Source organism: Ostrinia furnacalis, unplaced genomic scaffold (assembly GCF_004193835.3).
Source record: "Ostrinia furnacalis isolate ACB-3 unplaced genomic scaffold, ASM419383v2 OfSCF2600, whole genome shotgun sequence".
NCBI classification, from domain to species: Eukaryota; Metazoa; Arthropoda; class Insecta; order Lepidoptera; family Crambidae; genus Ostrinia; species Ostrinia furnacalis.
In genome coordinates, this window is record NW_021132839.1 from 94118 (window position 1) to 116661 (window position 22544).

Below are 22544 nucleotides of genomic sequence, written 5' to 3' on the forward strand. Positions count from 1 at the left end.
CCTATATTGTAAAGATCGTTTCATCCACGAAGACGCGCCCCCCAATTTTTGATCGAGGGAAGCGCGGGGTGCGGCGTGTTTGATCCGAGCAATCCGAGCATCATTATTGTAGTGTGCGTGTGCACTCATGGATAAATTTAACATGTACCGATAACACTCAACCATTAGCGGAAGAGTGGTGGGGCGCGTCTTCGTGGATGAAACGATCTATACCATAATACATTTGATCTCATGATTGATTTATAATTGACAAGTGTGCCTTGTCATGTATGATTCATAAACAAATGGCTATTTATTTCGCTTTACAAATCGATCCTACAATTTATATTGGCCTTAATGACATTAAATTTTTTCTAGTTACATATTTGCAGATAAATTATAATGAGGATAGCATTTTAATCCAATGTTCACTTTGTTATCATAATGTTAATAACTATTACTATACTATTATGTCAATTATGTGCGTGCATTTAATTGCCGATATCATAATACATAATCTAATTATTTATGAATGCCGACTCCAGTTTTGTTATGAAATGCTAAAATATCGTGTAGAAAGCAAAAACAATTCGCGTTTTCCAGTAATTTCATGGTTATTAACATTTTTAGTAAAATACCGCGCTTTCGAATAATTATCTGTCGTGATCATGATGATAAATGTTCAAATGAAGTAATTAGTATATTTTATAGCCTTTTTTTTAGCAATTTTATTGTTTTACAGTTACCGAAGACAAGGTCAAATGACCATAGAGTCGGGAGACGCGATTGTTCTCATAGACAAGAGACAAGAGCTGCACTGGTGGAAAGGGCAGAACCAACGGACGTTGGAAGTCGGACTTTTTCCCAGGTAAATATAATAATTACTCCTTATTTACATGCTTAGTAGTGCTCTCCTTGTCTGGGTGTCCACGGAAGACCAGGGTCGTGGCATTATCTACTGAGATGCTACGACACCATGCTGAGTGGACCTTTTCAGTATCATTGTAATTACCTACTCATTAAATAATTTTAAGTATTGTTGTAAGTGTATTGTCGATGATACTGAATAAACATTTTTTCTTTCTTTCTTCTTTCTTTCTAAATAGAAATAAACCATATTTGAATGTTGTGGGCAAAATATTTATGTAATTTACAGGGAAAATTATTATGGAAGGAGGAAAATAATCCAATCTAATTAGTGGTTTTGGTATTTCCCATATAATCAGCAGCCACTAAATACATATACCGCAATATTATCAATTTTCGAATAAACATATAATCGAATACCATACATTTATGATTTTGTTTTATGAACAATAAACATGCACATCGTATTGCGGTATAATTTATTAGTAGATATTAGATCAAATGTTTTTCATAATAATTGTTATTTTACAGCACTTTAGTGGCGTCAGGGAAGAGCAAGCACACTCCGACGAGCAAAAAGCCACAAACGGACTCTCCCGTGCGTAAAGGTTCGTATTTTTTGGAAACTCTAATCATAATAACTGAAAATTGGTAGTATTAACCCTGGGAATATATTTTTTTTGTAACATTGTCTATGAGACCTTAAAACGAGACATTGAAAACGATACATGTCTTTATTTATTAGCTAAGCCCTAAACTAAAGATTATACTATGTTTACTAGAGTTAGTTAACATTGTTACAAGAACTATACTGCAATAATCGTCACCATTATTATGCAAGGGTATCGTCCGTGTTCCTTTTACAGCAATCGTAAACCTCATAGGTGCGAGTACGCAATTGCTTTTACTTTCATTGGTTAAGAGTCTTCAATGCTAATTGTAATTACCGCTAGAACAATCAGTGTCAAATGTTATGACTTCGTAATTTGAAGTCTTAATGTCAAAGAGTAATAAGCTTTATCGCGTCTAATTAGAATACACATTAAAAAAATTGCTTGTCTTAAAATAAGTAATAATAGACGTAACATAAAAACAATTGACATGTCATGTTACGTTAGTTTCAAGTTTGAGCCATAAATACAGTAGTTAACAAGGATTCTTACAAGACTTCACCTTGTTGGTGGTATTCGTGTACAATGTTTCAAAACAATACACGTGATAATACAAACATGTAAATACCGCTTCTTGCTATTAGACAACGTCTAGTATTCTAGTAGAATGAGTACGCACGCGCATACAAATGGATATGGACTTAGAAGCAGAGTGTTATTACAAATTACCGCATAAAGGTTTAATAACTTAAACTCTAGTAAAATCAAGCTAAAAAGTCAACATAACCGTCATGCGAATTTCGATATTAATCCTTGTATTTACTATGGAATTACAGCATTTACAGCGTCACTTTGGCTTGGCATTGAGTGCCGCTAATCTTGTAAATAGATGTGTTATCGATAGCGTACAGTGACTAATTGAGTTATATGGTATCCTGAATAAACATGGCAGGCCTGCTTGAATATGTATGGCGTCATACAATGGGCACGACTGTGACGTGAACGTGATATCCCACACATGCTTTACATAAGTAAACATTGCTTGCAGTCCTTAGGCTGGGTTTCCACCATGAGGAAAAAGGCATATGAGACACTTGGACTTACGGTTACGGACAAGTCTTACGGAGTGGCTAATAAGTCCGAGAGTCGGATGTTTGTCATAATGTTTGATCTTATCAGTGAAAAAAAAATTGAGTTTATTAACTCACTTTTTCTACTGCTTACACAAATCAGTGACTTGCAAACTGTTTAAACCAATCCGGTAACCACTTTTGTACCTCTAGTTCTCCTTTTTGGTTGACAGTTTGCATCCATAGCTTCAAAAAGGATGTAAACAAAGATCTTTTTTTTATGCATAACAAGGCAGTTATTTGACCACAATCGCACCTGATGTTAAGTGGGATGCAGTCTAGGATGGTACATATCTGCCCTGTAAGTGCTACAAGCGAAACTTTGTGGGTATCATATAAGTCCCATGTTACGAAGTGTAGTAAATACTTCGTGTACAAGTAGCCTTAATGTATGTATGGTGTCAATCGGTTCACAGCAGTCACAGCCTTTTAAGACATGATGATATCATCAACGTAAAGTTGATCCACTTGGAAGACACCAAAAACGAAAATTTGAGTCACTTTTTAGGGTTTAAAAAGTAAGCATGATTTTGAATCAAAGTATTTTTGAAGATTAAGTTTTGGTCGTGAAATTGAAAATAAGCACAACGTAAAATACGCACTTACTATGTAAATTAGAAAACTTCCCAAGATACTTAATACACATATTTAATATTGTAAATTCANCCTCCCCAAAACTCCCCAAAACACCCTTGATCAGTCAGTGAGTGAATGATAATCGAGCATTTTATATTACTTAAAGATTAAAATTTAAAAACATAAAAATAAATGTCTGGTTTTTGTAACAAATCGTTTGTAAACGAAACAATTTGTTACTTAAACCACACTGGGCGTGGGTTTAGTCAATCAGTCATTCAGTTTAATCACTCTCTTATTTCATAAATAATTTTTCGACGTTCAAAACGTTAGTTTTACAAAACTATCAAATATAATATCAATTTTCCACAATTTTTATCACCAACTGCAGACAAAACTTCATGAAATTTAGATAAATCGTTCCTAAAACCTATAAAAGTACACGGCTTATTTATTAACTTATGAAAAAACTAGGCTATAACTAATAATATTGTACATAATTCACCAACTTTTAAATTGCTGTTGTATATTGGCTATTGCTATAGTTTTCTCTCACAACTTTNCCAACTTTGAACAAAGGGCTTTCTGGTTTAATCAGATCGCCTAAATGTCGGCCTGAGTATAACACAGAGATATTTAGTAGGTTTGCCCCTAAATTACTAAATTAATTTAACTACGATAGCCGAACGGTGAAGGGGTCGGACTGGCCGACTCGAGATCCGGGTTCGAATCCCGCCGCTCGACTATTGTGGTGAGCCCACTTGTAATACAAGCTTACTTAGCTTACCACGAGGGGTGAAATACAATTTGCTAATAATGTTTTAAAAAAATATATGCTCTGTCATCCACCCCTCCCGTGCCGCTCCTCGTACCTCTTATACCTCAGACACTGATTCATCATCATCATCATCATCATCTTTTCAGCCACAGGACGTCCACTGCTGAACATAGGCCTCCCCCAATGCTTTCCATGTTGAGCGATTGGTAGCGGCCTGCGTCCAACGCTTCCCTGCTACCTTTACGATGTCGTCGGTCCACCTTGTAGGTGGACACTGATTCAGTTAAAAGAAAACTATAATTCTAGTAATTTTGCAAGTACCCTTCGTGATTTTTATAGGAAACTTCATTTAGGTACTTGTCCTACTCATAGTCAGTTATAGACATACTTATAGCTTTTCAACCTTATCGCGCGCGTCCCTGTTTCATAAACCGGGATAAAAACTATCATATGTCCTTTCCCGGGACTCAAACTATCTCTATGCCAAATTTAATCAAATCGCTTCAGTGGTTTACGCGTGAAAACGTGACAGACAGACGAATATTAGTATAGATAACCATCCATGAAATAAGTAAAATAACTTCCTAAAAAAATTCACACAGAGAGCACTACATTTATTTCCGTTACGTTAATACCTAACTACCTAAACTTTCTTCAATTATTATAAACTCTGTTTATCCCTTGAGGCATTTTCAAATTAGGCTATGTAACAATGAGGGATCGTAGTCCTAAAGTGGTTTTAATAATAAAATAAAATTATTCTAACCAGAATTCGCGTACCGGAAAACGCAGCGTGGGACGTCCACCTACAAGGTGGACCGACGACATCGTAAAGGTAGCAGGGAAGCGCTGGACGCAGGCCGCTACCAATCGATCAACATGGAAAGCATTGGGGGAGGCCTATGTTCAGCAGTGGACGTCCTGTGGCTGAAATGATGATGATGATGATGAACCAGAATTCACCATTTTCACTTGAATTTTGCTTTATCCGTTAAGGTAAAAGGGTTTAGTTATACAGACTTACTAGCGCGTGGATCCCGTTTTACCCCCTTAGTGGTGGAGTTTCGTAAAATCCTTTCTTAGCGGATGCCTACGTCATAACATAACATCTACCTGCATGCCAAATTTCAGCCCGATCCGTACAGTGATTTGGGCTGTTCGTTGATAAATCACTAAGTCAGTTAGTCACCTTTTAGTTATATTTAGATTTAACAAATCTTAATTGACAAAGAGAGTGAAATAATTTGCTTCTAACACCATGAAAATTTCGAAATACAACGGAGAAGCTCTTGGCTTGCATCTCCCAATAGAAAGTGATGATCAAGCTGAAGGTGGAAGCGAGCTTCATCCGGAATCCTCAACCACAGAGGACTTGGCTATCTTACCTTCAATTGCTGAAACGCAAAAATATTATGTAAAATTCTGTCAACTTTTTCATGCGCTTATCAAATTTTGCGTAGACCAGGTATTCTGTGTTCTATCTATGAGTGAAACAATTTCAACTTTCTAAGAATTTGTACAGCCTACTTTCAATATTCTGAAAGTTGGTAAACAACTCAATTTGGACATTGAAAATTTAGTTGTACTAGTTTGTTTTATTTCATCAACATAAACTAAAGTTTGTAAAATTAATTGGTAGAATCCCTACTCTTCCTTTGCAATAGTTTGTTTGAAAATCAGTAAATATCTCTTGAACAAAATAGGTTCTTGCATTCTAGCGACTTACAATACCTACCACCGCCATCTGAAAACTACTTTCGGTACCTAATACTTCCGGGAAAAAGTAATTTGCGTTTCGGGAAAATTAAAACATTTCCAGAAACAATCAACGGTTCCGGGAAAACTTGTACAGTCGACTGCACATCGGAATATTCATTTTTGTTGCAAAAACGACCGTATTGCAACGATATAAGAATGCTACATTATCGTCTGTTGTCTGTACAGCAAAAACATCTACATTTCATGTTCCGCTGATTCTAATTTATACAGCTCATAGCTTATACAGCTTTCTGTTATTGAAACTGTAGTATTAATATTGGCAGAGGATTTATTCGCTGGCATCGTTTACTTTAGTTTGATTTATGGTTACAAAGACAGCCAACTTTGAAAAAGATACATAATNCAATCACAAATTCAGACGGTTGTCATTGTGTTTTAGAGCTAGTATTTAATTTAGCAATCTCGACTTTAGCAGACTTATCGTATTCTTTTTATGTCATCATCATTTTATTCTGTAAGACCATCATCGTATAATACTTGTATAATAATAATGTCATGGATCATCATCTGAAATAATTGATTTTTCATTTTTCAACAATTTCCCATGTAATATCTCATTTTTTAATGCATAACAAGGCAGATAAAGACCTCAATCGCACCTGATGTTAAGTGGGATGCAGTCTAGGGTGGTACATATCTGCCCTTCAAGTGCCTATTCACTGTCGCCTTGAAATGGCCCGGATTATAGTCTTCGGGTTATCAGCGAATTCCAGTGCCTAGCTGTTCATGTCCTCTTTTTTAAGCTTTTTACCTAAAAGATATTATGTTTCAGTTACAATCTAACTCTTCGCCTAATTCAACAATGTAGAAACAAACAAACAAACTTTATTTCTCATAAATATTGATTAAATATCGATGTGTTATAAATATAGCAACATAACGTGACATCGCATCAAACACTAAAGTTACTGACACAATTTCCTGTCAAGACATTTTGAACGTAACCCTTCAAAGTGATGCCATATAAACTTCGAAAATTTTCATACCGGAACTTGGTAAGCCTAATAGGATCCCAACTCGGATAGTTGTCAAGTTTCGCGACCTTTGTCTAATTTTCTTGACTAGTTACGAACCCGGCGTGTGTTGACTCACCTACTTTTGACTGGGTTTAAAGGTATGAACAAAATCAATATAAATTATTACTAGCTTTTGCCCGCGGCTTCACCCGCGTGAAATTAAGTTTGTCACAGATCGACATAAATTATAGCCTATATGTTATTTTTGGTTATAAACAATAATATGTAAAGTTCCATCGAAATCCGTTCAGTAGTTTTTGCGTGAAAGAGTAACAAACATCCAGACATCCAGACATCCAAACTTTCGCATTTATAATATTAGTAGGATAGGACTAGTAGGATTATTTTGCCATCTTACCTAAGTCGCCATAGAAACAATGTTAACAGCGTTGTTGTGTTTCGGCAGTTAGATAGCCAGTTAGTCTGTGGCTGAAAATTATTCTGAATGAAGTTCGCCTCCAAAAAATGACATCGCGTCATTATTATTAATTTATTCGTCGATTAATTTACATGTTGCTTTCAATACAGTACCTCTGTAAAACCTGGAGAAAGATAGAGAATAGTAATTTTATTCTGCTAGCACTTTCATAATGAACGAAGCTTTTGCTCTTCTTTAATCAAATGAACCAAATTAAATATACATTAAAGAACATCTACTCTGTAATAACAAAAGGTAGACATAATAAAATTAGCCAAATTGTACCATTCAAGAGGATTGTAACAACTAAAATGTTGTAAGACAGAAAATTTTGATCGAAATCTAAATCGTCATTAGTTTTCATTGCATTTGTATAATGCTGTTTTATTTAGTAAAGATTGGAAGAAGGCAGGGATTTTCGTTATAATTATTTCATATCTTGAAGAACATAAGTTAAAACTAAGGCTGAGTTGCAGCGCCTAACTTTAACGATAACTTTAACGATAACCGGTGCTTTAATCAAACACCGGTAATCGTTGAAGTTACGGTTAAAGTTAGGTGGTGCTACTCAGCCTAAGTATTTACTGGTTAAGCATTATTTTTGACTCTAATTAAACTGGTTATTCGACTACTACTAAAATTAATTACGGAAAATTAGTAATTTCGTAAATTAACCCATAGGAGCAAATATTATAAATATCATGTTTCCATTTACTGCTACATCAGGGTTGGAAAACATTTTATGCGTCAAAACTCATCGCATTGCGGTAAAATCTTGTCCATGCCTTGAATAACAACATTTTAGTAATTCAAATGCTTGTAATTCTTTATGTTCAAAGAAAATTCAGTTTTTTTTGCTCTTCATTCTGATTTTACTTATCCAGAGATTGATTTTTGATTTAACTTAGTTAATACCTTAAATTGTGTGTTTGGCAGATATCACGAAAATAGGAAACGTTACCTAATAATTTTTAATTTTTATTTGTTATTCTTTTTATTATTCATGTAATTCAAGCCAGTTTTCTAATGTAGATACAATACATTAAGTTTTTTACGTTAATGTTGAAGCACTTGTGTATTACACAACGCCTGGTTCCAGAGAAATTCCACCATCTAATCGTCGGACCACTGAAGCATTTTGCTGTTGAATGTAATGTATGCAAATTTTGTACTTTCATCTACTTAGCGCAATTCTTAATTTGGCAAGACTTGCATTTAAATACAAAATTAAACTAGACTAGAGTCACCAAGCTAATTGCAGTGAGAAAATTCGTCGCAAAATAAATTAAATTGTTGAGAATGGACACAACAGCAGTAATCATTTAGGATTCTGTGTCTCTTTAGTACGGTATAAAGCGTATCTGTGAAAACTAATAATGTTTAAAGTTTGATGTTGAAAATGCTAACTTTATGTGACACTAAGCTTATTTGATATACGATTCTTGGTTTTTATGGCTAGTTTCTGCGTCTAGTATCATAATAACATTATTCATATTATAAGATTTTAAACTTTCGTGTTCCTTTTAAACTAAAATAGAAATAACTAAAATAGTCAGCTTGTTGCATAGCAGTTAAGATCCGTGTCTTTCTATTTTAGATATTATTCATATTACTCTTGTGAAGACACTGAGTTAACAGGTCAATAAATCCATACTTTTATACTTAGAGCTACCTTCGAATTCATATTGACGTATTAATAAAAATAAAATTCGAAGAGAGCTCTGTCTGTCTGTCTAGAACCTTTTTACGCTTGAACCAATTTCTATGAAATTTTGTAAAGAGATAGTTTAAGACTTTGGATAGAACATAGGATAGTTTTTATCCGAAAATCATCCCAGTTCGAAAAATATATCACAATGATAAGTTCGAAAAAATATATAACGATGAGAAGCCTGTTTAAATATTGGTCATAATATACCTATAAGGTTTTCACTAAAATAAACCTTAATACTAGATTTTCTAGTCGTATTCTCTGCTTTAATTAAACTTAATTAATCCAGTGACGTGTTTTTTACTGAAATCACTAATTTTGCGATCCATGAAAACGATACTACTGTACTTTACTTCTTTCAGTGGCTTTAAAGCGAACAAAAAACTGTATAGCATTTGAGAGTAGGTTTATTAAATTAAGCTGTTAAATTACTAGTGCACTAAACTAAAAGTCACGTTGAGAACACAACTGCAGCTTGGAAGGAAATTTAATAAAGCTTATTATGCTGCGGATAAAGATTAACTGTATTCTGCAAGCGGTCGAAATAGCTTCTTCACATTTTCCAAACGAAAACGGAGGTCTTGATCATATGCATCAGGTGCGTCCACGCGCACTGTGAGACGTCACAGTAATGTTTGTGAATAGGGGCGTTAGTAGTGATTCAACAACTTTCATAGTACTCAATATGGTGAATTCGATTTACCGCGTGTCGTTCCAACATGCATTCCACGTTAAAGACAGAACTATAATTCCATCTGTATTTGAACTGTACCATTAAACAAATCCCAATATTAATTTTGCGGAATTACTACCGCAAAAGCAAATGATCTACAGAATTTGAGAGCATTAATAAACATGGTGACGATAATGAAGCGGTGGCCGAGCCGTTGGTAATTTCTATTTGTAATTCCGGAATAACATTTCGAAATGATTTATTTGCATTATTAATTAGATGTTTTATTAATTGTTGAAATATTAAACTGCCTCAAACATTAAAGTTTGGTAGGTTCTTACTGTGAATTGCGGTATCGCGGCTTAAGGGAAGAACAAAATTTTGTGTAATTTTATTATAACCTTGTGTATTTAAAAAAAAAATCTGAATTTTAGGGGAGGCACTTGATACGAATTTGTATTCATCTCGTAGAACAATAATTTAGTGATCGTCGCCGTACAAGTGGCATGTCAATCATTGCACAAAGCTTAAAAACAAGCAAGGGCAACACAAAAGTTTTTAACAAACTTTCTACTAAATAATTCGAGTTAAAATAATAACGAAACACCAACAGAAGGTTATTAAATCTACGACACTCATGAGCTATCACCAGAGAATACATAGTAGAAATAATTCGAGTCCAAAAAACAAAACACAAACAACTTTTTGGAACCACAAAGTTGAATAAACTCACATTATCTCTAAAACCTAACAGAATTTAGTCGCCCACTTCGTTGATAACATCAAAATATAATTTGCATTCACCAAACTGCAGCTCACTTCATTAGTGTAGGTATGTACCTACCCACCTGGCGGGTGGTTTTAGCTGTCACGGGGGGTAAATTTCGTCGCAGGCTAATTTGGTTAAGGGGTGCGCATTAATAATATTCCGCCGCCGCTAGCCAGTAGTACAGTGGTTACCAACATTTTCTGGAATAGGGACCACTTTAATTTCTTAGTGGTTCGCAGGGACCACGATACAAAAATAAAGAGAGATAAGATAACCTTTAATCAAAACGTAAATTGCAGTAACAATAATATATTGTTTTGAAGGTGTCCAGGACAATCAATGAAAAGATCTTGTTATTTTCATTGATGAATACTTTTCTCTACTCGTCAATCTCACACATGACACCCAATTGATCTTTTTGAAATTCTAAATTATATTCTATTCTAATCCTATTATAGACCACTGTTTGGGAACCACTGCCTTAGTCGGACAGGTCAAAGCGCCTTTAATGAAGCGGCTGAAATCGTTCAGTGAAAATTCGCTTAGATTTGATGGCTTTGATGTCGGAAAAGCGCTGTGGATTGTTCAAAAGGTTTAGCTTTTGAACAATCCACAGCGCTTGTTGTTATTTATTAGAGAGAAGAGATTTGATTTATTATTAAATAAAATGGGTATCATCCAAAAAAGTGCTTTGCCACACTCAAATTAATTGGTATTTTACTTCAATTGTAATCACTAACCAAGAAATCCAAGACCTAACTTCTTAAAAAAAAAAACACTTAATTTTAGTCCTGAAAACTGTATTATTTTTTAATTTGATGTACATCTAACATTGTTAATACTTTAAAGCTCTTAACATCATGTAACATGAAGATGTATGAAGCGCTAATTACAGTACAAAGTTCCATCCTTAAAATAAAATAGTTTATTCAGTACATAGGCCCTTTCCAGGGCACAATGCACGTCCCAAATATAGCTTGCCCTACCACCACTTCGGGACAACATAATATGGGCTGGTGCTGAGAAGCAGTGGCGGAAGAAACTCACTCTTAGTTACCTAACCAAGTAATCAATGATAGCTCCTTAATTATTTCAGTGCTAATCAATAACCTATTCAGTTAGCCTATAACATACAATGCTCCTCATGATTGAATCAAGATATCATTATAAATGGTAATGGATTAATGTGATAATGGAATTCCGCAGACGCGCGAACGCTATCACATCTGAAGTAAATAATTAATAATTAATAATTATAATCGTATAAACGAGTAAAATGTTAAGTAGCTTGAAGGACTGAGGATTTATTTAATTACATTAGTTTAATTATTGCGTGTGAACTCGACTTCATCAATCATGAAGTTTTTGACTCTGAATATTTGTATTTCATGAGCCAGTATCTTTCTAAAAATCGCAGTTGATACGTAAATTAAATATCATGCAAACAATATTAAAAACAACTTACGCCGTATTCACAAACGATGTTTGCTTAAGTGTAGTAGCAAATCGAACGCACAGCGTTGAATAGAGCTCTGTGATTGGTTCGTGTGTCACCCTGTGCGTCCACGCGCACTGTGAGACCTCATAGTAATGTTTGTGAATACGAGCGTTACCTTAGCAGGTTCAGAAAACGGCATCGTATATGTATTANTACATAATTTAAAATTCAGACTGTTGTCATTGTGTTTTAGAGATACCTAGTACGTAACTTTGGCAATCACGACTTTGGCAGACTTTTCGTATTCTCTTTATGTCATCATCATTTTATTCTGTAAGACCATCAACGTATAATAATAATAATGTCATTGATCATCACGTGAAATAATTGGTTTCTCATTTCTCAACAATTTCCCATTTAGTATCTCATTTTTTATGCTTAACAAGTCAGGTATTTGACAACAATTGCACCTGGTGTTAAGTGGGATGCAGTCTAGGATGGTACATATCTGCCCTGTAAGTGCCTATTCACACTCGCCTTGAAAAGGCCCGGATTATAGTCTTCGGGATAGACAGTAGCAGGCACTGAATTCCAGTCCCTAGCTGTTCATGTCCTCTTTTTTAAGCTTTGTACCTAAAAGATATGTTTCAATTACAATCTAACTCTTCGCCTAACTCAACAATGTACTTAAGAACGAATAAACAAACATTCTTTCTCATAAATATTGATTAGATAGGTATCGATATGTTATAAATATAACAACATAACGTGACATCACATCAAACACTAAAGTTACTTACTGACACAATTTCCTGTCAAGACATTTTGAACGTAACCCTTCAAAGTGAGGCCATATAAACTTCAAAATTTTCATACCGGAACTTGGTAAGCCTAATAGGATCCCGACTCGGATAGTTGTCAAGTTTCGCGACCTTTGTCTAATTTTCTTGACTAGTTACGAACCCGGCGTGTGTTGACTCACCTACTTTTGACTGGGTTTAAAGGTATGAACAAAATCAATATAAATTATTACTAGCTTTTGCCCGCGGCTTCACCCGCGTGAAATTTAGTTTGTCACAGATCGACATAAATTATAGCCTAGCTAGATATATGATATTCTGGGTTATAAACAATAATACTGTAAAGTTTCATTGAAATCCGTTCAGTAGTTTTTGCGTGAAAAAGTAACAAACATCCAGACATCCAAACTTTCGCATTTATAATATTAGTAGGATAGCTTTTGCCCGCGGCTTCACCCGCGTGAAATTTAGTTTGTCACAGATCGACATAAATTATAGCCTATATGTTATTTTTGGTTATAAACAATAATACCGTAAAGTTTCATCGAAATCCGTTCAGTAGTTTTTGCGTGAAAGAGTAACAAACATCCAGACATCCAGACTTCCAAACTTTTGCATTTATAATATTAGTAGGATAGGACTAGTAGGATTATTTTGCCATCTTACCATCTTACCAAAAAATGACATCGCGTCATTATTATTAATTTATTCGTCGACTTATTTAGATGATGCTTTCAATACGGTATCTCAGTAAAACCTGGAGAAAGATAGAGAATAGTAATTTTATTCTACTAGCACTTTCATAATGAACAAAGCTTTTGCTCTTCTTTAATCAAATGAACCAAATTAAATATACATTAAAGAACATCTACTCTGTAATAACAAAAGGCAGATATAATAAAATTAGCCAAATTGTACCATTCAAGAGGATTGAACAACTAAAATGTTATAAGACAGAAAATTTTGATCAAAATCTAAATCGTCATTAGTTTTCATTGCATTTACAAAGCTGTTTTATTTAGTAAAGATAAAGATTGGATTTTCGTGTTATAATTAATTCATATCTTGAAGAACATAAGTTAAAACTAAGGCTGAGTTGCACCACCTCACTTTAATGATAACTATAACGATAACCGGTGCTTTAATAAAACACCGGTAATCGTTGAAGTTACGGTTAAAGTTGTTAAGCATTATTTTTGACTCTAATTAAACTGGTAATTCGACTACTACTAAAATTAATAATCCGGAAAATTAGTAATTTCGTAATTAACCCAAAGGAGCAAATATTATAAATATCATATTTCCATTTACTGCTACATCAGGGCCGGAAAACATTTTATGCGTCAAAACTCATCGCATTGCGGTAAAATCTTGTCCATGCCTTGAATAACAACATTTTAGTAATTCAAATGCTTTTCAGTCTCTATGTTACCAAAGAAAATCCTGTTTTTTTTCTCTTCATTCTGATTTTACTTACCTATCCAGAGATTTAATTTTGATTTTACTCAGTTAATACCTTAAATTGGGTGTTTGACAGATATTACAAAAATAGGAAACGTTACCTAATAATTTTTAATTTTTATTTGTTATTCTTTTTATTATTCATGTAATTCAAGCCAATTTTCTAATGTAGATACAATATATTAACTTTTTTACGTTAATGTTGAAGCACTTGTGTATTACACAACGCCTGGTTCCAGAGAAATTCCACCATCTAATCGTCGGACCACTGAAGCATTTTGCTGTTGAATGTAATGTATGCAAATTTTGTACTTTCATCTACTTAGCGCAATTCTTAATTTGGCAAGACTTGCATTTAAATACAAAATTAAACTAGACTAGAGTCACGAAGCTAATTGCAGTGAGAAAATTCGTCGCAAAATAAATTAAATTGTTGAGAATGGACACAATAGCAGTACCTAATTCTTTAGGATTCTGTGTCTCTTTAGTACAGTATAAAGCGTGTCTGTGAAAACTAATAATGTTTAAAGTTTGATGCTGAAAATGCTAAGTTTATGTGACACTAAGCTTATTTGATATACGATCTTGGTTTTTATGGCTGGTTTATGTATCTAGTATTATAATAACATTATTCATATTATAAGATTTTAAACTTTCGTGTTCCATTTCAACTAAAGTAGAAACAACTAAAATAGTCAGCTTGTTGCATAGCAGTTAAGATCCGTGTCTTTCTATTTTAGTTATTATTCATATTACTCTTGTGAAGACACTGAGTTAACAGGTCAATAAATCCATACTTTTATACTCAGCTACCTTCGAATTCATATTGACGTGTTAATATAAATAAAATTCGAAGGGAGCTCTGTCTGTCTGTCTAGGAACCTTTTCACGATTGAACCAATTTCTATGAAATTTTGTATAGAGATAGTTTGAGACTTTGGATAAAACAGGATCGTTTTTGTCACAAAAATCATCCCAGTTTGAAAAATATAGTACGATGATAAGTTCGAAAAATATATTACGATGAGAAGCCTGTTTAAATACTGCTCCAATACCTATAGGTTTTTCTGTAAAATAAACCCTATTGATATCTAGATACTTACTAGATTTTCAGTCGTATTCCTTGCTTTAATTAAAACTTAATTAATCCAGTGACGTGTTTTTTACTGAAATCACTAATTTTGCGATCCATGAAAACGATACTACTGTACTTTACTTCTTTCAGTGGCTTTAAAGCGAACAAAAAACTGTATAGCATTTGAGAGTAGGTTTATTAAATTAAGCTGTTAAATTACTAGTGCACTAAAGTAAAAGTCACGTAAAGAACACAACTGCAGCTTGGAAATTTAATAAAGCTTATTTAATAGAACACATTCTGCAAGTGACTAAACAACTTTCATAGAACTCAATATGCTGACTATTTATGTATGTTTATCTAGACAATTTTATGCAGCTTACTATTTCACTTATTTTACCAATGGTCCGTGACCCTCACTCGGCATGGGGCACACTGAAAACCAGCGCCGTGGCCTTCGTCACCGTGGGCCACGGCATAATATGCTGAGTGGGGTCCCGTTGCAGTGGGCATCTTGTTGGTGAATGGGTGGCACTGCTCAGTTTGCTCTTGTTTTTTTTTTCTTCTTCCATTATTATGTGCCACTGTCATGGCTATGTACGAGTAATTGCCTGTATTTGTGTGATGTCCATTGTCATAAATGTATCTTTCTTTCTTTCTTTCTTTCTAAAGTCGTCAAAGACAGAAGTATAATTCCATCTGTATTTGAACTGTACCATTAAACAAATCCCAATATTAATTTTGCGGAATTACTACCGCAAAAGCAAATGATCTACAGAATTTGAGAGCATTAATAAACACGGTGACGATAATGAAGCGGTGGCCGAGCCGTTGGTAATTTCTATTTGTAATTCCGGAATAACATTTCGAAATGATTTATTTGCATTATTAATTAGATGTTTTAATAATTGTTGAAATATTAAACTGCCTCAAACATTAAAGTTAGATAGGTTCTTACTGTGAATTGCGGTATCGCGACTTAAGGGAAGAACAAAATTTTGTGTAATTTTATTATGACCTTGTGTATTTAAAAGAAAAGTTCTGAATTTTAGGGGAGGCACTTGATACGAATTTGTATTCATCTCGTAGAACAAGAATTTAGTGATCGTCGGCGTACAAGTGGCATGTCAATCATTGCACAAAGCTTAAAAACAAGCAAGGGCAACACAAAAGTTTTTAACAAACTTTCTACTAAATAATTCGAGTTAAAATAATAACGAAACACCAACAGAAGGTTATTAAATCTACGACACTCATGAGCTATCACCAGAGAATACATAGTAGAAATAATTCGAGTCCAAAAAACAAAACACAAACAGCTTTTTGGAACCACAAAGTTGAATAAACTCACATTATCTCTAATACCTAACAGAATTTAGTCGCCCACTTCGTTGATAGCATCAAAATATAATTTGCATTCACCAAACTGCAGCTCACTTCATTAGTGTAGGTATGTATTAACCTGGCGGGTGGTTTTAGCTGTCACGGGGGGTAAATTTCGTCGCAGGCTAATTTGGTTAAGGGGTGCGCATTAATAATATTCCGCCGCCGTTAGCCAGTAGTACAGTGGTTCCCAACTTTGTGATTCGCAGGGACCACGATATAAAAATAAAGAGAGATAAGATAATGTTTAATCGAAAGGTCATCGTAATAAAATTTGCAGTAACAATATTGTTCTAAAGGAGTCCTGTTCCCGTTTTCACCATCAATCCCTATTTTTTAAATAATCCCTATGGTAACACATAAAATGAATTTTGTTTTCAAATGGGTCACTTAAAAATTAGGGATTGATGGTGAAAATGGGCACTAAACATTGAATACTTTTCTCTGCATGTCAATCACACACATGACACCCAGTTGATCTTTTTTATTTTTCTACGTCCTATACGAATGGAAAGCACTTTTCTTTTATAAATCTTTCAACGCAACGTAAGACGTCTACCCAATAGGTTACAGGATGGCTGGATGCATACCGCTACCAACCGGTCAATCTAGAAATCATTGGGGAAGCAATTGACGTTATGTGGCTGATATGATGATGATGATGAAATCTTTGAAATTATAGATTATATTCTATTCTAATCCTGTTCTAGACCACTGTTTGGCAACCACTGCCCTAGTCGGACAGGTCAAAGCGCCTTTAATGAAGCGGCTGAAATCGTTCAGTGAAAATTCGCTTAGATTTGATGGCTTTGATGTCGGAAAAGCGCTGTGGATTGTTCAAAAAGTTTAGCTTGTTGTTGTTTATTAGAGAGAATAGGATTTATTATTATCAGATCAGATCAAATAAAGATCAAAATGGGTCTCATCCAAAAAAGTGCTTTGCCACACTCGCATTAATTGGTATTTCATTGTTAATTGTCATCACTAACCAAGAATTCCAAGACCTAACTTCTTTAAAAAGCACTTCATTTTGTCCTGAAACCTGTATTAATTTTTAATTTGTTGTGTAACTTTGTTAAAACTTTAAAGCTCTTAATATCACGTAACATGAAGATGTATGAAGCGCTAATTACAGTACAAAGTTCCATCCTTAAAATATTATCCTGCTTTCGCCTCCGAGATTTATTTTACCATGTANATGTATTAATATGAAGGTCGACTGTAATCGTACATACTAACATACTTAACTAACATAATGTATTTTAAGTTTCTAAAGATTTGATCACAACCGGAAGACGTAGCGTGAGCAGGCCTCCCACTAGGTGGACCGACGATCTGGTGAGGGTCGCGGGAGGTGCCTGGATGCGAGCGGCGCAGGATCGGTCTTCGTGGAAATCCTTGAGAGAGGCCTTTGTCCAGCAGTGGACGTCTTTCGGCTGAAACGAACAAACGAACGAACGATCACAACCAAGTCTATTGGTATTTAATTCACTGAGGCGAAAGGTCTAAAAGGTTAATTTTGCTAACAACATTTCATAAATACAGAATCATTCAATCAAATGAAATAAAACTATGTTCACAATTTCATATCACGTTACTAAGCCACATTTATACCCAGAGCCTTTCTTTTTGCCATCAGCCACTCGGCCAGCACCTAATTCGGTTAGGGTCTGGGCATTAATAATATTCCAGCATCAGGACGGGTCAGAGTCCCCAATCAGTCTCGAAACGAGACGTCTGATGGCCAGGACTCGGTAGCGTTTATAAATACGGCCGAAATATGAAGCTAGGAACGTGGCGATAATATTACTTTTGGAGTGCCAAAGGGTAGAGAAGTAATGACGGTTTTAGTTATATGAAAACGTATTCATCTTTATTTAGATGAAGTGTGGAAGGTTGACTGATTGTTGTTTGCCAATTGGATATGCGGTTATTCCTAAGATCTGAATAAATTGGAAATGTAAGTAATAAACTCGTGTTCGGGATCGGAATACTCTTGGCATATTTTGTGCTCAAGTCTCTGAGATCGTCAACAACTACAAAGCAATGTTACACAAAGTTTAGGTAAATTACAGGCATAAAAGGCTTCTAAAGAGTCACCAATCCATCCAATCACTCATCATCATCATCTCAGCCATAGGACGTCCACTACTGAACATAGGCCAATCACTCATCATCACATTAAAATTAAGAAAGTAGATACTTACCACAATAATTCTAGAGTCTACATAAAATCAAGGCAATAAACTCGATATTACATACACATTGTAACTAAATATTGTTTATGTGGCCATAACGTTAATACCGACCCTATAATATCACCCGAGCCATTCTCCATTAACCAATACGTACGTCATTTGTTATGCAAGGTTTATTACCAAAGCTACCAATATAGCGACCTAACTGACGTTAATACCTTTGCCATCCCTTTGAACAAATGCCAGTCATAGCAAACTCGACGTCTCCCTTTGTGTTCCGGTAATTAAACAAACCGGTAACAACGTCTGATCTTCATTACCACGTACAGATAGGTCAGTTAGATATTCGTACACTACGCCACTGAGTTCAATTAGTACGTCGTTCAAAGACCTGTCCAAAGATCTTTGATATTTGATTTTGATTTCGCTAATTTGTTCCTCGGACGTCACGTCAAATCAAAGAGTAAAAGCCTCAGGCACGAATCCTACTTCAGCGTGACTTAAACACGATATAATACAATACAATTCATAAAATTTAATAGATATCACAAACACGTATTGTTTAGAAATTAAAAGCATTTCGCATACCGGAAACAAATAACAAATGCTTCCATTGTTTCTTTCTAAAGCTCGTCAATCATTGTGAAAAGTGAGAAAAGAAAACCTACAGAAAAACTTTACTCTACTCGTAATTGTGCTATAATATTTACTTCTGTTTGTTTGTATAGATAGACGTTTTTCGGTCTCATATCAAGAAACAAAAATCTGGAATTCTCGATAAAAAGAATAATCCGTATCAGGATGCTCCCCAGAATGCTATAAACTCACCGCACTTTTTTTTGTTACAGGTAGACGCATAAAGTGCACAGCCCTGCTATGAAATGGGCATTAGAGCGATCCGGAGCGGATGCTGGCTGGTTCTGATGCTGATAAACCTGTCTGGAAGCGACTGGTTGAGCTGTGCCAACATCCAGGAATGCCGCTGCAAATGGTCCTCCGGGAAGAAAACCGCGGCGTGCGTCACCGCTGGCCTCCGACGACTACCCCATTTGGCAGCCGATATTCAAGTCCTAGACTTACACGGAAACCAATTAAGGACATTAGAGCAAGATGCCTTCATCAACACGGGACTATTAAACTTGCAACGACTCAATCTCAGTTCGACGAACCTACGATCGTTACACCCAAATGCTTTCAGAGAACTGCGCATACTTATAGAATTGGACCTCTCCCAAAACGAACTGTATCAACTATCACCTGACACCTTTAGAGGGAACGACCGATTAAGGCTGCTAGTTCTAAACGACAATCCATTGACGACTTTAGTTGCTGAGCAATTTCCTCCGTTACAACATCTCAAAAAGCTGGAATTATCAAGATGTAAACTCCACACTATTCATCCCTTCGCATTCGCAAACCTACGAGCTCTGGAGACCATTCACGTACATCAAAACTTGTTGGCGTATCTTCATCAAAACACGTTCAACTTGCCTGTTTTGAAAACTTTAACGTTATCAGATAACCCTTGGTACTGTGATTGTAGATTAAGAGAATTTCACGAATGGTTTTTGAGTAGCAATCTGGGGAACGAGGAAGTATTTTGCGGAGGCCCCGAGAGGAAAGCCCAGCTTTCTTGGCGAACGCTTAAAGGCAGTGATATGGTATGTCCTCCAACGGCAGTGTCCAGTCCAACCGTCATCAGAACTGAATCAGGAGCTGATGTGACTTTTGGATGCTTTGCAAGCGGAGATCCGAAGCCTACACTAACGTGGTCTTTCCACAATACTGACGTCATTATCAATTCCACAAATGGATTTAGTGATATACTAATTTATAAGTACCAGACGGACCATTTCGATGAGTATAGAGACGATTACGTGAATAAAAGTGCTCAATGGGCTAATGTGACTATTAATAATGTTACTAGTGACCTAGCAGGGGAATGGAAATGTAGTGCCAAGAGTGCTGTGGGGGAGGCATCAGCGTTTTTGACAATATTTTTACCTAAAGCGAGAGCTGCGACTGCTAGAGTTGCACCGAACTATTCGACCTTTTTCATTTTAGGCGGTTCTATGCTAGCGATGACGGGCGCGGGCGTTATTGCAGCCTGTGTCTGTTGGAAGACTAGACGCCGAAGAGTGCCACCAAGCAGAAGTTTTACGGATCAAGAGAAGAAATTACTTGATACGTCTCTCGCCGCTAGTTGTGACAGAACGAGCGCAGATTTAGGTTCTTCGTATGGTTTCGAAATGCTAGATAGGTCTATGTCGATGGAGAGTGAGGATACACAGAGATGTATGGACCCAGTTCAAATTACGATAGAAGGTCCCCCTGGTAGTTTTCCACCGCCGCCTGCGGAGTTTGCCTTGCCCGCTCCGTATGGGAATATTTTTATATCAGTCCAAGTGTCTGGGCACAACGATGAGTATCCAGACTTGTTGGGTGGTGGAGCAACCCTCCCTAGACGAAGTAGGACTTGTTTTTTAAAGTCAGCTTACGATAATATGGGTCCTCGAATAACAGCTGCTGGTAGTTCCACTTGGTCCCTCCCTGGTGCCAATGGTGACAACACCAAGAGAGTTGAAAAAGACAATGAAAACCCCATGCCATTGTCGACGTTCTCAACAGAATTTACTGCTCTGTAAATACTAATTTTACCAGCGACATTGTAAATAAATTTGGATTTACTAATATTACTAATGATTTGCGTGTGTACAATACAATGAATTATATTAACATATCAATTCGTAGATAAATAAAAATGGCTTATGTTATCGTTACGAGTGAAGATAGTTTATAGATAAATATTTACGTTAAATTAAATTCAAATAAACAATGACTGAATTTTTGTATGTATACGAAGCTGATGTTTGTGTTGTACTATCGATAATATGTTGAATTTTATTGTAAATTTTTTCTCTTTACTGATACTGCTTCTTTTTATATGAAGTTTTAGACAGTTTTATGATTATTTCGTTGGTTATACAAAGATTGTACAACTAGTGTTAATTACTGACGCCTCTATTCATAGTTCTATTTGTAAGAATTTTTGATCAACAATCGTTGCTTTAAAATCTATGAGAGAATAAAGAGTGCAACAATATCTGTGGTTTTGTTATCCTCACACATTTTACCACATCTGTGGCTATCACAGATGACAGAAATTATCATAATAATATTGAGAATTTTAATCTTAATATATAATTACCTAAAATGTCATAGTATACTATGGCTATAATAATATAATGTCGTCCATTAGCCTTGATGGACGTTTACACACAAAGTAAAGCTTCTCTATTGACACTGGCTAAATGACAAGCAAGATTTTGAGATGATAGCACATACATAAAAAGTTATTAATAGTGAAGAAAATTGGCCCTTGATTAAAATCCATTCAATTTAATCAATCGAGTGACTGCATGTCAGTCTCAAACGTTTATTTACTAAATTGTACCGCAACTTAGTTATGATAAGGTTTTGAATCGCCTGCCAGCTTTGGTAGCTCAAATAGACGGTCTACATCCAGTAATGGAGTTTCTAAAAGTCTCGACTAACTCGCAAAGATGTCGAGTTCAGTAAACTCACAGGTATGTTTCTAGGCCACTACAGATGAAGTGAGCCACTCGCTATAAAGAATCTTCATCAAAAGCAATTTGGCGTAAGGAGTTTCATTCAAAAGGGTCTTCCGAATCGCGAGAAAAATCTAGTTTTATTTTTCCAGTTCATACGGCGTTTTCTGGATAACATCTGGTTTTCAACATTTTAGTTTAGTGATGTTTGGAAGTCGACAGATTGACACTTGCGATTGCGATAGAATAAGAAGTACTTATTACCTACTATCGAATACTGTAGCTTGATACAGACTTTAGAAATGTAGATCGT

At 35.4% G+C, this 22544-nt stretch overlaps 2 protein-coding genes across 3 annotated transcripts in view; both read left to right on the forward strand.

Annotated features, from left to right (window-relative positions):
* Positions 1–21654, forward strand: part of LOC114356004 (leucine-rich repeat-containing protein 24) — a 51921-nt gene extending 30267 nt beyond the window's left edge. The window contains exons 1-2 of one of the 2 annotated variants that reach the window (XM_028309079.1): positions 18456–18528; positions 19511–21654. In XM_028309079.1, the coding sequence (XP_028164880.1) occupies positions 19544–21307 (1764 nt within the window). In that variant the 5' untranslated portion in view covers positions 18456–18528; positions 19511–19543 and the 3' untranslated portion in view covers positions 21308–21654. Of the gene's footprint in view, positions 1–18455; positions 18529–19510 lie in introns of those variants that run through there. The other variant, XM_028309078.1, reaches the window with a different exon arrangement.
* Positions 701–1501, forward strand: LOC114355971 (non-receptor tyrosine-protein kinase TNK1-like). The gene is made up of 2 exons (XM_028309038.1): positions 701–847; positions 1378–1501. The coding sequence occupies exons 1-2, from the start codon at positions 741–743 to the stop codon at positions 1499–1501; spliced, it is 231 nt and encodes a 76-aa protein (XP_028164839.1). The 5' UTR covers positions 701–740.
* Positions 21655–22544: the final 890 nt, after the last annotated feature.

Coding starts and splice junctions, on each gene's coding strand:
- LOC114355971 (XM_028309038.1), top strand. CDS start 741: ATGACCATAGAGTCGGGAGACGCGATTGTTCTCATAGACAAGAGACAA. Junction 848..1,377: donor GAAGTCGGACTTTTTCCCAG/GTAAATATAATA, acceptor GTTATTTTACAG/CACTTTAGTGGCGTCAGGGA.